General features: G+C 43.7%; 1 protein-coding gene across 2 annotated transcripts in view; it reads left to right on the forward strand.

Annotated features, from left to right (window-relative positions):
• TNFRSF11A (TNF receptor superfamily member 11a) overlaps nt 1–14,892 on the forward strand; it is a 28,716-nt gene that overhangs the window by 9,300 nt on the left and 4,524 nt on the right. The window contains exons 3-10 of one of the 2 annotated variants that reach the window (XM_088064432.1): nt 3,873–3,954; nt 4,398–4,523; nt 5,074–5,217; nt 6,339–6,432; nt 6,762–6,856; nt 7,686–7,793; nt 9,589–9,638; nt 11,287–12,139. In XM_088064432.1, coding sequence (XP_087920558.1) covers nt 3,873–3,954; nt 4,398–4,523; nt 5,074–5,217; nt 6,339–6,432; nt 6,762–6,856; nt 7,686–7,793; nt 9,589–9,638; nt 11,287–12,139 — 1,552 coding nt within the window. Of the gene's footprint in view, nt 1–3,872; nt 3,955–4,397; nt 4,524–5,073; nt 5,218–6,338; nt 6,433–6,761; nt 6,857–7,685; nt 7,794–9,585; nt 9,639–11,286; nt 12,140–14,892 lie in introns of both variants that reach the window. The other variant, XM_014255606.2, reaches the window with a different exon arrangement.

A 14,892-nucleotide genomic window follows, 5' to 3' on the forward strand; every position in this document is an offset into this window, starting at 1 on the left:
CCTTGACCTGTCTCTCTACATCTCAATTTTTGCAAAACCGAGATTATCGCTAATGAGCAATCCTCATTGAGGCCTCAGGTTCTTGTTCAAAAGTGTCATGGGAAAAAGACAGTGGAAACCCCCGACCTTGTTCTTCCAGATTTTTTCTTTTAAAGGAAAGAGGCCCATGCAACTCTATCTTTTCTGAAACGTGAAGAGCAAGAAAAGTAATTTTAGCATCCATGACATGCAGCTTCTTCTGATTCTCTGATTGCTCAAGGGCACAAAGAATAAATTTTTCCTTAAGCTTGAGGACAGGAGTCTGAATGCTGCTGGTTCTCTCCTTCAGACTCACCTGTGTGCATGTGTGCTTTGTTAAGGTGTGAGTAACACCGTGGTGCTTTGTAGTGCTGTCATCGATGTTCTCCAACCCTAAAAGCACAAGCAGACTCTTGCTTAGTGTCCTTTTCAACAAATAAGCAAGCAAAAAACCCAAACACAAAGCTGAAAAGTCTGCCTGCAGCTCAACACCAAAACACAATCTTTCTGCAAACATTGACGTAAGCATGCCTGTTTTTCCAGAGAAGTCCATTGTGGTAATCATGTGCTTAAAGGTAAGCAGGCATTGGTGTGCTTTACCAAACTGAATCTACCAAGCCTGGAGGAGGTTTGTCTTCTTCCCCCTGTCTTCTTCCCCTGTTGGATATACTTGTTCTGAAGTGACATTGATCAAATGAGAAAGCTGTCTGGTTTTCTAGGAACTGGTGGAAATCTGTGTGCTTTGCACTGTTTTGAAGTGACAAATTAAACTTTCACAGGATACCTAGAGCTCTCTGAACCACTTATTTGCACATGGTGATGGGATTTAATGAGCAGCTTCATCAATAGCGAGACCTTTTAAGGAATGACCAAGCCTGGTTTTATCTCATTTAAGCACTTCAGAGGAAGTTGGCCCTTTCTCTCTCAAGATAAGAGCTTGGCGGTGTCCAAATCACTCAGACCCACAGGCCAGCATCCGAGGAGAGGAAGGATGTTCCAGGGGTTACGGAGCAAACTTGAGCCTTGGGAGACTTGGTTTGGTTTCCTGTCACCTCTGTAAAGCCAGATGGCCTCCTGGTACAAGTTCCTCATCTGCAAATGAATTGCACTTCCCCGTCTCAGAAGGACACATTGGCAGGAATGTGCTGGTGATGGTGAAGCATCAGGTCATCGTGCTGGCAGCAGCACAAGTACTTCTCGTCCTCCCAAGGAAGTTAATGTACAGTTTGAGACAGACATGTCTGCCTGGCAGAGGGTTTAATATGGGATAGCCTGACATCAACAGAGTTGTGTAAGCAAAAAGTCTTGAGTGTGGCTCCCACCATAAGAAAACTCCAGGTTGCTCTGATTTCCCTTCCTGTCCACTCTTGCCCCAGCTTTCATGCTCAGCAGGTCCAGCCAATCCATACCAGACTAGAATCCCTCACCCTTACATGGGGATTAGCCCATGGGTGCTGAGAGCCTTGTCTTTGCACCATTGGGCATAAACCAAAAGAGGGAGTATTGCAGCTTTATGAATGCCTTGGCTTGTGTGAAAAGGGGAAGGACACTGACCCAGAAGAGGCTGCTTATTGACACAGAGCATAGGTTAATGCAGCTGTGAGCTATTCCAAAACAATAGCCTTCATTGTGTCTTAAAGCCTGATGGTATAAAGCAGTGTCCAAAAGGTGGCTGAGCAGTTAGCCTGCTCCCTTCACCTTGGTTCCAGGGCCCTGCTGCTTCTCCTCAGGCTGAATTGTGATTCTCAGAAATTACTCCAGACTCTGTAGCTGAATGCTCTCTAGCAGATTTGCATATCCTTCCGTAAAAAGGATGACTTTGCCCTTGTTTGACACTTCAGTAATTTTTTTAGTCTTTTCGTCTAAAGAGGAACTATTAAACAGGGGCAAACGAGGAAGAAGAGGATATTCTGTAACAAAAAGCAAATGACTAGACCTGCTTTTACATCTCACCACCATTGTTACCTTTCTGGATGGCTGAGTAGAGAATTAATTGCTCAAGACACTCTTTGTGCTTGGTTCCACATCATCACCTCAACCCTTTGCTGGCCATCTCAGTGTTTTAGCCTGAAGTGCGTTACAGAAAACAAGCTCTTTCAAGTATAGGGGTCATTGAGCTGTGTCACTGTTCAGCTGCTGGGCTAGTCCAGCTTTCCTTTTCCTAGATAGCCTCTTCCCTCACCAGCACTGGCTGTTACCCTGTGCCCCTCCTTGGAGGTGCTCTGTAAACAGGGAATGCAGTGTTGCAAAAATGCATTATATAATCACAGGAAAGGTACTGCTAACAAATGCAGAGAAAGAGACAGGGAAACAATGAGACAACAGAAGACTAGACTCTTAATTTGACCCAGGATGGTTATGAGGGTGAAAATAAGGGCTGTAAGTTGTTTATACTCTGCAAAAATATGAGAACTCAAGGCCTCTGACTTGTGCTACTTTTTCTGTTCCAGACACAGCTAGCACAGTTTTGATAAACACAAGTCATGCACCAACCCGTGGCTTAAACTCCAAGCCAAAAGGTGCTGTTTAAAAAAGAATTTCAATCCTTTTTGGGCATCTTTAATATACAAGACCCTTCCCAGCATTAGAAGAGAGCAAAGTGCTTAGGGAAAACTATTTTTTTTAAAGACGTTGCTGTTGCTTAAGCTAGAAAAGGAGAAAAGAGAAGATGTAACAACTTCGAGGAAACAAGGGGAAAATTCTAAGCAGAGGAATGGGAACCAGCACCAGCAGGCACAGAGTTGTCATGTGCTATTAGGCAGCAAAAGCTCCCTTTAACCAGCAGCAGAAGCTTTATTGCAGCTTTGTCCAAGTAAATGCAGTTTACAGGGCTGTGTCCAAGAGTGAAGAATTCCTTGCTATGGGCTCGATTTTGAATCACCTTACCTAATTTCAAGATCCACAACTGGTTGTGAGGTGTTTGCCTCAGAGGACTCTGGTCTGCCAAAGCAGGGTCAGTGAAAGGCTGGGCACAATGCTTGTCTGGCCAGTATCCCCAGCACAAGCCATGCCCTGAAGCCTGGGCTCTGAGTGGGACCACTGTGTGTACAGGCAACTGAGAGTTGGGAAGGGATGCAAAGACCCATGAGGCCAGAGGCAGCTCTGCTGCCCACTTTGCAGATGCCCTGTCATGTACACATTTCAGGTGAGTGGTGGGGAGAGGGGGTGGTTTGTGTTGGTTTGGTTTTGTTTTGGCTTTTTCGAGACAAAAAAAGCTGTTGGCTTAATTGCATTACCTTTCTGGATGGCCGCCTCAGTTCTATGAGACCACCTCTGCAGGACACAGTGGGAGCCATAAAAAGCTGCAAAATTTAAGGCCAGTATTTTATAGGACGAGCCAGAAGTATCTTGTATCCCAGTGGGAAGCTGGGAACTTCTTCTTTTTCAGGAACATAAATCATTCACTTTGCTTGTTTGCTTAACACTCTACATTAAAACTGGCAGTTTCCCAGGTCTTGATCTGACATAATTTCTTTGGAAGAGACTACAGAGGTATCTCTATACCTTTTTTTGTCTTTACAATTGTTTTAAAGTCATAGATTTAAAATAAAAGAGTACTGTAAGGAAAGGTTATGTAGCAGGCCAAAAGTTCATGACAAATTGCAAGATGGATTATTTATTTGTCACCTGGCTCTGTTAAAAGTCCCTGTGTGTACAGCACCAAGTACATACCATTAGCATGTCTACAAAGCACCTGTGAAATCACAAATGTTGGGTAAGTTTTATTGCTTGGCTATCCACTGTGCTGTACAGACGGAAAGTCTTCCTTCTCTGTGCCAGCACTGGGACTGGGTAGGTCTGAAGCTCTCCAGGTGTATTGGTTCTCATGTCCTCTCCTTCCTCCCCTGCTCCAGCTGTCACTACAAATCACTCCGCCGTGTGAGAGCGAACAACACTATGAGTACTCTGGACGGTGCTGCAGGAAGTGTGAGCCAGGTATGTGAGCACTGACTGGGCTGAGGGGCTGAGAGGCTCCTTAGGAGCTGCTTTGCAGGTTGCTAGTGGGGCAGTCAGCTCTCGTGACTGCTGATGGATTGGCACGTGCCCTGCAGGTGCCTGATCTCAGGCTTACGAGTGCCTTCCTGGGGCAGGAATGGTCCTGCTGGCCTCAGCAAAGGCCACAGCAGCTGTTTTGTTGGGATAGCACTTAATCACTGTGGGAGACAGAAAGCAGCTTGATTCTTCTGCTCCCAGGCCATCCACTTCACAGATGTTTCAGTGCCACACTAAATGGGGGCTAGATTGACAAACTAAAAAGGTGCAGGAAGAAATGACTGTCCACAGCAGTGTTAGGACTTAATCTCTTATTTTTCTCTAACCTTCTTAGACAGCTGCTCTGCAGCTTCCAGATGATCTACTTTTCCTTTTCTCAATCACAGGGAAATATTTGTCTGCTAGATGCACTGCTACTTCTGATAGCATGTGCCAACCATGTGGCCCAAACGAGTATATGGATGTCTGGAATGAAGAAGATAAATGCTTGCTACATAAAATATGTGATCAAGGTGAGCTGTTCATACTGGAGAACCTTTTAATCCAAATTAGTGAAGTATGAAGATGGGAAAGTGAATCTAGGGAAGTTGCTTTGTTCAGGTGCCCAACACAGAAGCTGAGCTTGCAGAGGAGCCTGGCAGAGAGAGAGATCCCCAGACAGCAGAGATCCTGTGCTACGCAGAGCACCATGACTGCAGTCCCTGTGCTGCTGATAGTGATTATCTTCACTGGGGCCATTCACCCCTGTGAGCTGATTTTAGAAGTTGTCCTTTTGCCCAGTACACTCTGCATTCACTTCCCCTAGCGTGCTTGTCTCACCCTTGCAAATGCTGTGTTTATTTTCTACAAAAGCCACAAGAAAATGTATTGTTTTGGAGTGCAGTGGGTGAGGAGCCCTGTGCTGATCAAGGGTCTCCCGTGCTTCCTGAAAGGCACCATTTCCTCTAACGTGAATGGTTTTGCATCTGCCATTCAAGCAAAGCAAGTAGGTAGAACAGGAGGTTCAGAAACTTGAGGCTTGTTAACAGAGAGATTTTTACTCTCATCTGCTTTCTCTTTTAGGGAAGGCCTTGAGAGAAGTGAACCCAGGGAACAGCACGTTCCAGCGGCAGTGTGCTTGTACAACGGGCTACCACTGGAGCGAGGATTGCGACTGCTGTCAGCGGAATACCATGTGTGCTCCTGGACTTGGAGTCAAGCCTCCTGGTAAGATACAGAGTGTACAGGATGCACAAAGTGAAATGTCCAGCTCAGGCCTTCGGGATGAGGCCAGCATCATGCGGATTGTGACGTTAGAGGGGGTCCTTTAGACTCTCAGACAATTGTCAATAGAAGATGCATGTCTGCTACTACTAGTAGTCATTACTACTGCATATGTTCCTCCTGGACTATTAACATGTTGAAGGCTTCTGCCTCCATAGTTTAAATAGTATCTTGGATCAAGTGACTTCTGCAAGATGTCACATGGACTTGGAAGTAGTTGCAAGGTGTCCAGTACATTTCTAATATTTGCTGAGGTGTCTGTGAGTCACTAGGTCATGCGTTGCTCCCATATTCAGAGAAGCACTCTTTTGGAGGTTGTTTCTGAGGTCAGATTTGCAATCTGTTTTTGTGCAATGACTTTGCTTTGCCATTTTTTAATGTTACAAACAAGTTAAAAGTGATTAACACTTTTCAGGCAGTTCATGTATTCTGTTTTAGCAAGTATTCTATTTTAGATGGCAAAGATTTATTACAGACATTTAATTTACTCTTAAGTCTCATTAAAACAAGATGCAGGTATTTTGTGGGTGGAAAACAGTTAAGTTCAGAGGTGTAGTGAACACTGGGAACAGCTCCACAAGCCATAGGGAACCCCAAAAAAGCAGCAAGTAATAGAGTAATGGAGGAAGAAATGCTTCATGTGTCTGGAAGACGGTGTTTTTTCTCCAGCCTAACAAATCCTGATACAGCATTTTGTCTACTGTGGCTTCATAGAAGTGACTATACCAGTCAGCATCACTGTCTCTGACACAGTATCATCACAAGGGAATAAATAGAAAGTGAAGGATGTAACAGCTCTGTGTTATTTTACAATAAATAACACAAATAGCTCCTGGTCATTTCTCATTTTGACTATGTAGAGAAGTGCTCAGGTGAGACTTTCTGGGCCTTACATGGGACTGTCATTGCTGCCCTAATATAACCTAAGACCCCACCCTTTATGAAAGCTTTTTGGGGGGTTTGTGGGAGGAGAGTGGAGTGGGAGAATGAGGAGCATGGTCACCTTCCTCTCTCTGGGAAGGAACCCACAGAAGCTCATCTACGTTTTTCCTTCCTACACACAGTGCAACAAGACAGGGACACAATGTGCATACCATGTCCCAGAGGCTACTTCTCAAAGGTCTCCTCATCCACCGACGAGTGTAAATCCTGGACCAAGTAAGTCCCTGGGTGTTGTAAAAGGACCACACCAGCCAGAAGGCTTGGGCAAAAGCATTTCTCAGTGAGGTGTCCCAGGCTGCCTGTAGAGCACATGGAGCATCAGCGTTGGCTGTGCAGTGATTAAGGCATTGTCAGGCTGAAGCTTGAATTCTTACAGGAGAACAAGAGACAGCAGTGACAACAGAACTGCTGAGCCGTAAAGTATCTGAGGTTCTTAGGGGTGGAGAAATGTTGTATTTTACTACAGAAAGTACTGTTCTGCATAAGTGTAGGAGGCACAACAAGCTTCCTTGAGAGAACCTATCCTCTTTGTCTTTCTTTTTTAGCTGTACAGCTCTAGGAATGGAAGAAAGTGTGCCTGGGACTGACAAATCTGATGCAGTTTGTAAAGAACGGAAGATGCCTGAACCATCAGAAGATGGTTTGTGTCCTCGTATGGATTGCTGGTTGGAAAGTAGGAGGGATGTGATTACTAGAGGTTTGGGCTGGCTTAAATCCATTCTCATTGTGGATGACTAGGGAGAGAAGCTGTAGACCAAGACAGGGCTCTTGGAAAATCCCACCTTTAAAAATCACCATAGACCTGGTGACTCTAGGGCCTATGTCCACTATTAAGATGAGTTTGACATCTCCCACTAAAACTGCATGGCAGCATTTCTGTTACAGCCATGTTATACCCATGACAGCATGCTCATTTTTATGTGCTTTCCACACACACATTACATGTATAAAGACTAGCAGCTCCTCTCCTTGCTTACTTTATAGCAGTCTCAGCCTGATCCCTCTCAGATATCTCTTGCCCACTGTCCAATTCCTTCTTCGGTGTGGATATGGTACCAAGGAGGTTGCTTGCTTGGCATGCAGTGATCCATCATAACCTGAGATAAAGGACAAATTTTTCTATAGTCTCTATGAAATATATGTCCCCTGAGTGAGATCAAGCTCAGCCCTGTGGTCTGCTGGGAGCTTGCAAGGGAACATTGAGAGAAGCCTGACCGGACAGTATTCCTCTGTAACACCAAGATTCTGGTTTTTATAGAGATGTCTTGGTACTAGGTACCATCAGTGTGTCTGCTTGTCACAGAACTGCATGAGTGTTAGAGTTATTGTTCTTATTATAGAAACTAAAGATGAAATAGGAAGGAAAAAACAACACCCTCCTGTAGAAAAGCAGGTAAAATGAGCAAGGCTTGTCATACTGCTGAGTGCAGGCTGTGTATTGATGGTACTATGTTTTTTACACCCTGCAGGAACAAATAGAATCTTATACGTGTTGATTGTCATCTTGTTCTTTGTGACACTAATTGGCATTGTCGTCTTCATCGTGTACTACAAGAAGAAGGGAAAAAAGCTGACAGGTACATCATAGCTAATGGTATTCATGAGTGTGACAACTGTGGTTCTCTGTGCAATCTGATTCCATGGGTAACCAACAGATTAAGCTCAGGAATTACACTGGAAGTTCTGTGCCATCCCTATGTCTGTCCATACGGATATGCTTTATCTAGCACAAAGCCAGGCTAAAAATTACTTTCCTCTAGGCAGACAGTAATTTACAGTGTATTACACTTGACCCATGGAGTGACCATCCTCAGGGCAGACATTACTGTGGTTGGAAGGAGGAGGGCTGGTGCTGGGGGCTTTCATAGCAGCCTGGCTGCTCTGCATCACCTGGCACAACTGACCCCTTGCTGAAGGGAAGCAGGGACAGATAGAATTCCTGTCTTCTTCACCTTACTCTCCCTCCCACCCAAAAAACTGCATCCAGACAGGTTAAAATATGGATTTCAATACAAAGGCCTGAGTGTATTTGAGAATAAGTTCTGATGAGGTATTGAAGAAATATTAGAAGGAAATAGAATGAATAGTTAAAGCAGAAAAATAGAAAAATTCTAGCCAAAGGCATACTGGATAACAGTGGAATACTGAGTTTCTTTTTAATTAAATGGAAATACCTTCACATTCTTCCACTCTCTTTTAAGCCCTGGGTCTCTTTAGGGCATACCTCTATTGTTCTGTTGATTTTTAATTTTTTTTTTCCCCTAAACATGGAAAGCTTTTTCCATCATTTCCTTTCCCAAGTGCTAACAATTTATGCAAAGTTTTGGAAGCAGTGGAAAGGAAGACAGAACTCACTTCTTGTAAAGTATATTTCAGCCTGTGTTTTAGAAATAGGCTGCCTCTGCCACACTAAACATGGGTTATGCTAAATCTGGAATTTCTGGGATGGGCTGGAGGAAATGGTGACTCTGCTCGCAAACCAAATACTTGCAACGCAGAGCAGGTTAGGGGGGAATGCAATTTCTTTGACTTTTCTATTGCCCTGCTGCTCTGCAGTGACAGTCCCTCACTGCCTTAGCATGGGGAGTCCTGCTCACCCGAGCCGTGGAGAATTGCAGGCTCAGGAAGAAGCCATTCCTGCTTGGTGTGGGTACTGGTGGTAAATCAACATCAGAGCAACAGAGTCATTGCTGGGAACTGACAGTGGCTACACAGCTGATCTATCTTCAGCCATGAAAAACCATCGTAAACTTCAAATGTAAATGGGACTTGAGCCCTGCAAAGTCTCCTGAATTTATAAATGCAAACCAAGAATTGCTCACTGTGTCAGTTGTTACCCTAAAGCATGTTGGATTTAAAGCTTTTCCTTGGGAGATACTCCAAAGAAATTGGAATGAATATACCCATTAAGCATACCCTGATTAAGTAGAACATGCTGTATTTGAGCCTGCCGTCCTGTGGTTGCAGTGGCTTACCCTCTTCTCACTCCTGTCTGGAAGGGCCTTTGGGCCATCCATGTGACTTCTCTTGAAATAGACCATTTCTGCTGTGAGCAGGTCGTTGTTGGGCCAGTCATAGCTTGGTGTGACATATGACCAGGAAAGAAACCCCATTTGATGTGGAACACAGTTTAACAGTGCTCTATTTTAGGAGCTTGGAAACATTTGTTCCACAGAAATATATCCCTGTTCCAGTTACAATGAATCCTCAGCTAGACCAATGCTGGGACACTTGAACAGGCAGTAAAAACAGGCTTGCTGGTTTTATTTAATATGATATTGTGGGTTGTGAATGACTGTGGATGTTTAGGTCTGTGGTTAACTTAAGTGCCTGCTATATGTTACAGCTACTCTTTTGTTTTCCCTACAGCAGATCTACAGAACTGGGCTAATGAAGTGTGCAGCCAAATAAAAGGAACAAAGGTAAAGTCAAAGATGGTAGCATTTTCTCTTTTTTTTTGTGGTTTTTTGTCTTTTGTTTTGTGTTTTCCTCATGGCATTCCTGACACCCCTTCTGAAGCAGACTCCATGGTAATCTTTGGCTAGAAAACAAATTCTGAGTTCCTCAAAAATTGCTCGCAGCTTTGGCTTTTTCAGTCTGGTTTTCTGTAAATGTGAGGCATGTGAAATCACCATTCACAAATAGCTTCTGAACCTGCTCTCTGGTTTTAGCCACTTTTAACAGGTCTTGTGATCATTTAATATTTACGACAAGAAAGTTAATCATGAACCCACTGGTTGCTGAACACCTGAGACTACCTAGGAGAGAGCCTTTCTAAGTCTTAAGTGCAGGAAAAGCTTCAGCTGAGTTGGCCCCTTGTTACACACAAGAGTGCTCACAGGGAAGAAACCTGGATTTGGGTCATGCCAAAAATGCCAGGCATGCAAGGCATTAAACACAAAGCCATCAGCTAAAGAAACTGTTTGGCTTCTTAATTCTGGGGACTCAGAAATCCTGCTTGTGCATTCCGATGAAATAAATAAGAGCTTTTGCTCTGGGAGAACACCAGCCTCATGCTTGGAACAGATGGTGGCACTGGTTCAAGTTCATGTGCACAGCCTGCTTAACACCTTGGATGTGGACTGAGGTGTCCCAGGTGTCCCACTACCCCTTCTAGGAGCTGTGATGAGCTTAGCTGTTGAAAGAATCAAATTTCATTGCTTGAAAGAAAAAACAGACATACCAAAAAACCCACCTTTCTGAGCAGGCAGTTCCTCTTTTGTCTCATAAGTCTTCATGCAACCTCCTGTCTTGGCAGCTGCTCAGATCCTCTGGGACAGAGGAGTGAATCAACAGCAATTAGTGGCTTGCAGCACATACACTCTCTTTTCTGTCCTGGAAGATCTGAACAGATGCTAGAAATTAAAGGTATCTGTTCCCAAACACCCATCTTTAAAGCACAACTTGTACAAACTGAAGAAAACCCCTGAAGTATTTCCCAACCCTTTTTTTTGGAGCTGCTACCAAAAATGTAGCTTTACTTTGTCAAGTACTGTGACAACAGGATGTCATGTGCCTTTGCATTTGTTGTCCTAACCTTTCAGATTAATACAACCTTCCTTGTGTTTTCTTCTAGCTTGTCTCAGAACTTATGAATCAACCCAGGTTTTTTCTTCAGTCATTGCTGATATTAAAAATTCAGCCCCCAGTAAGGCCTTCACAGATCAATAGCCCTTCAGACACATGGGAGGGTTTACAAAACCTAATAAGCACTGAGGTGTGTCTTACTAATGGTCCATAAGGAACAGCAGAATCCAGCAACTCTTCTAGGTTTATTAACTCTTCTTAAGTGCCCTCGGAAAAAACAGGAATAGTTGTCTCACAAGATTAAATGTTATTGTTCCCCAGGCCACCAGATTTTGTTCTGAACACCTGCTGAGCCCAGCATCACCAGTCACAGTTTCACAGCAGAGTAGAATTACACATCAACACTCAAATACAGCAGCACTGCTCAACCTCAGCAGCTCCATACAGAGGAAGGACCATGATCTGCCTTTTCCTTCTTTGTCTGAAAAATAACTTCATGTAGATCTATTTGTTAAAGATGTTCTTGCTTTTAATTTCTTTCAGGAACCCCCCAGAGATGCGTTTGTTTCTGTGAACATCACAAATGCTGCTGTCCCCCAGAGGGCTGAAGACACGTGTCTCCTGGTCCCCTCGGGCTGTCCTGTCCCTGGAAACTCGTGCTGCACCTCTGGTCAAACTCCTTGCAGGAATGAGAGCCCCAGCACAGAGCCTTGTGAGTCAGGAGAGTTTTCTGTGGTAACCGAGACTGATAATTACCAATTCCCACCAGTTCCCACGGAAGATGAATACATGGATAAGGATCTTAATAACACTGATTATTTATCTTTACTAAGTCAGACTGCCAGTAAAACCGTGTCATCATTTTCAGAACCAATGGAGGCAGGGGAGAATGACAGCTTGAACCAGTACTTTTCAGGTATTGGGAGCACAGAGGATGTATCAGTCTCTCAAGGCTTTCACCATCCTTCCAACACAAATGGGGCACACATTGCCATGGACCAACTTCTACAGAAATCATGCCAACGTGCCCACAGTTGCCCCAAGGAAACAGGCAACAAAGACACAGAACATTTTGCAACAAACTGTGACTCAGAGAAGATCTGTGTGAGGTGTGGCATTTTGTACAGAGAATCTCCCCAAAAGTGTAGCAAACCCTGCTGTGCTGCGGCTGACAGCACCTCCACCTCCCCAGAAACTGGTTCCTGTACCCAGTGCACCTGTGGTTTGAATTTTCTCTCTGCTGGTCAGAGCACTCTAACAAATGATCTTGGTGTGGAGGATGTACCTTCAGATAGTACCAACATGAAGTACCAGAACACAAACAGAAGCACTTCAGGGACACACGGAAGCACTTCAGGGACAAACAGCAGCACTTCAGACCTCCCTCCAGCATCTGGTAAGCCCATTAGGCTTCATCCATACAGAGCTGTATAGGATTGTTCTCTTTGCTAGCTCAGTAGTATTCAGTATTCAGAGGATCTGATTTAGGAGGAGAAAATTATGCTTTTTCACTTAATTGCCCAGAAGCTAGTCTGAAAAAAAATCTGGAATTGTAAAGCCATTTGGTTTGTGTTGAATTCTGCAAGAACCAGCCCAGCAAGAGACCATTGTCCCACCCTGATCTAATCAGCAATGCAGAATGCTCCTTCTGGCTGTTGCTGCAGAGGCCTGACAGTTCTGTTAGCAGGTGTGTGTATTGGAGAAAATTAGAAAGAACACAATTTAGGGACCTAGAGGCTGAGCTAAAGAAGAATGCATAATGATCAAGCAGATACTTTTCACTCACCAGTGTGCACACATATTTTTGCCATTAGATTTAAGTCCAGTTACATTAATACAGTGGTCAGTGAAACTCCAGCTGGAGCTGTAAGCTGGTGGCTGCAACTGGGTCTAAAAGATTATCTGTAATTTTCTGCTTATAGCTCTTTCTCTTTGGTTTTATTTGCTGGGATATAAGTGTTCACATAAAATAGTTTCATACAGACACTGTTTCTCCATACCCATATGCTTTGTTCCCTAAATAGCTCTGAAACATTGATTAATTTACTAATTGTCTACCAATTTAATAATTGAGGAAAATATAGCCAAAATGTCAAATGAAAATGGAAAAACATCACTGAAGCAAAACCAGCAGAAGGGAAGTTACACGCCTTCTCTGGATAAAACTTCCCTTTCCCCTGGCTTTTTTTCAGACCAAAAGTCTGCAATCTGCCTATCATATATTATTAGTCATTTTAGATTATAATCTCATAAAGTTGGATGCTCTATTTTTATTTTTATCAGTGCACTGCCAAGCATAATGAGACCTTAGTGTTGAGTGGGACATCCAAGTATTACTGCAATACCCACAGCAGTCGTAAGCTGGTGCCCTTCTTTAAAACCATGTCGTGTCTTAAAATTTTTTATGGAGACATTCTTGTCAGTCTGCCAAAGCCCCAAAACAACACTCTTGAAGGTCCTTCCTCTCTCAACATGCATTCCATATGGGAATCTGAAAGTGTGTAGTGTTCATCTTCTAAAGAACAGAAACTTTCTGTTGCTACAGTTTCCTGAAATCTTGACGCAATTTCACTGTCTGGTCTGTACAAAATGCACCAGGAGTAAAGAGAATACAGGTTATCTTTTTTATTATTGTTGGACTCTTGAGGTACAACTGAAAGTCAAGTTACATTTGGTACTGCTTTTCTTTCTAAATATGACACAAAGAGAAAGAGAAAATATTAAGGAGCAATAGAGCAAACGGTATATAAGCGCTGTGCTAGCAAGTGCCATCTTAGATCTGCAGCACAATTCTTTATATGGGATTTTAATTGTGTCTGTGCCTTTGGATATGTACACGCTACAGTGCCATCTGGTGAAACCTGAGCACAGATACCATGTTCCTAATTTGCCGCTTTTTACGCATGACTACAGGAAGATACTGACAGAGCTGTGGGCAGTATCAGAGTGTGGGTTAGTTGATCTGTGGGTAACCTGGCTTGCTGGCAGAGTAATTTTTCTGCCCAGAGAGAAATTTCTCCCCCCCTGGCAGTGCCTGGTTGCATGAGGACTGGGACAGGGCTTAGCCATAGGTTCCTCACTGATGCAGCCAGCCACGCCAGGGCTGCACGTGTGGGTGCATCAGCATCTGTCATTTTGCTAGGCCTTGTGAGATGCCCAGATGGAATAAATGTGCATGTGAAATAACTTTCTGTAAAGCTTTTCAAAGCAACTGAAGCCAGGAGGCTTTGTATGCAGTTATGCTAAAACAGAATGGTACAAAAGAGGGTGGATGAAAAATGGGAAGAAAAAGACCATGGGAAATTTCATGAAGTTTTGGTCTTGGTTCACTAACACTCAAAATTACAAGAGAACTGGTAAACTCTGTCCCTCCTGTGAAACAATCCTACAAGACCAAAGTGAACCTCTGGACAGGTACCCCTTCCAGGGGTCACTGCTGGAGATAGAGGTAAATCTTCAAGCAGTTCTTCAAAACCCACAAGCCTGGAGGCAGTCAGAACATGAAGGGTTAATTCAGGCCCACCTCAAGCCATATGCAGGGCTACAGTATAACGCATGAGTGCAGGAAAACTTAGCTGACTCATAATTGGATCTGGTTTTGCAAGACCTTTCACTTCCAGATCCCAAACCAGCCTGGTTTGGCAGTGACAAACAGTTCTCACCACCTAGAGGCCATTAAATGTCTCAGAGAAAATTATTTGCCTGCATTGTTCCAGTTCTTAGTGAACAATTACCACAAGAATTAATCTGTCATTGTTATTAATATCAGATAGTCTGAAGATATCAAAAGGCTGAAACACTTCAGAGAACAATGCCTTCACTCTGAATGTGTCCCTTATACTTTTCAGGTTGGAAGCACTTTTCTTACACAGTGTAGGAAGCTCTTGTGTCCATTTTCTGTGCCTTTGGGCCTTAAATATCTTTTGTTTCGGCATGGTGTCTTCAGAAAGCACTGAAGGTTTGCCAGCTACATTCAGCTAAACATTATAAATGTGTTATCTGCCCTCCCCTCTGTCACATATATTTCTAAATTTTTTCCCCTCCCCGCTGTCACATATATTTCTAAATTTTTGATCTCGTGCTGAGTACTGGTAACTTTCTTCACAGCACCCTGTGCAAGCGACAGGCAATCTGTTTAAAGACAAACAG

The sequence above is a fragment of the Pseudopodoces humilis genome, chromosome 1, assembly GCF_049639895.1.
Source record: "Pseudopodoces humilis isolate 2021_Gansu_Grassland_sample_001 chromosome 1, ASM4963989v1, whole genome shotgun sequence".
Classification (NCBI taxonomy): Eukaryota; Metazoa; Chordata; class Aves; order Passeriformes; family Paridae; genus Pseudopodoces; species Pseudopodoces humilis.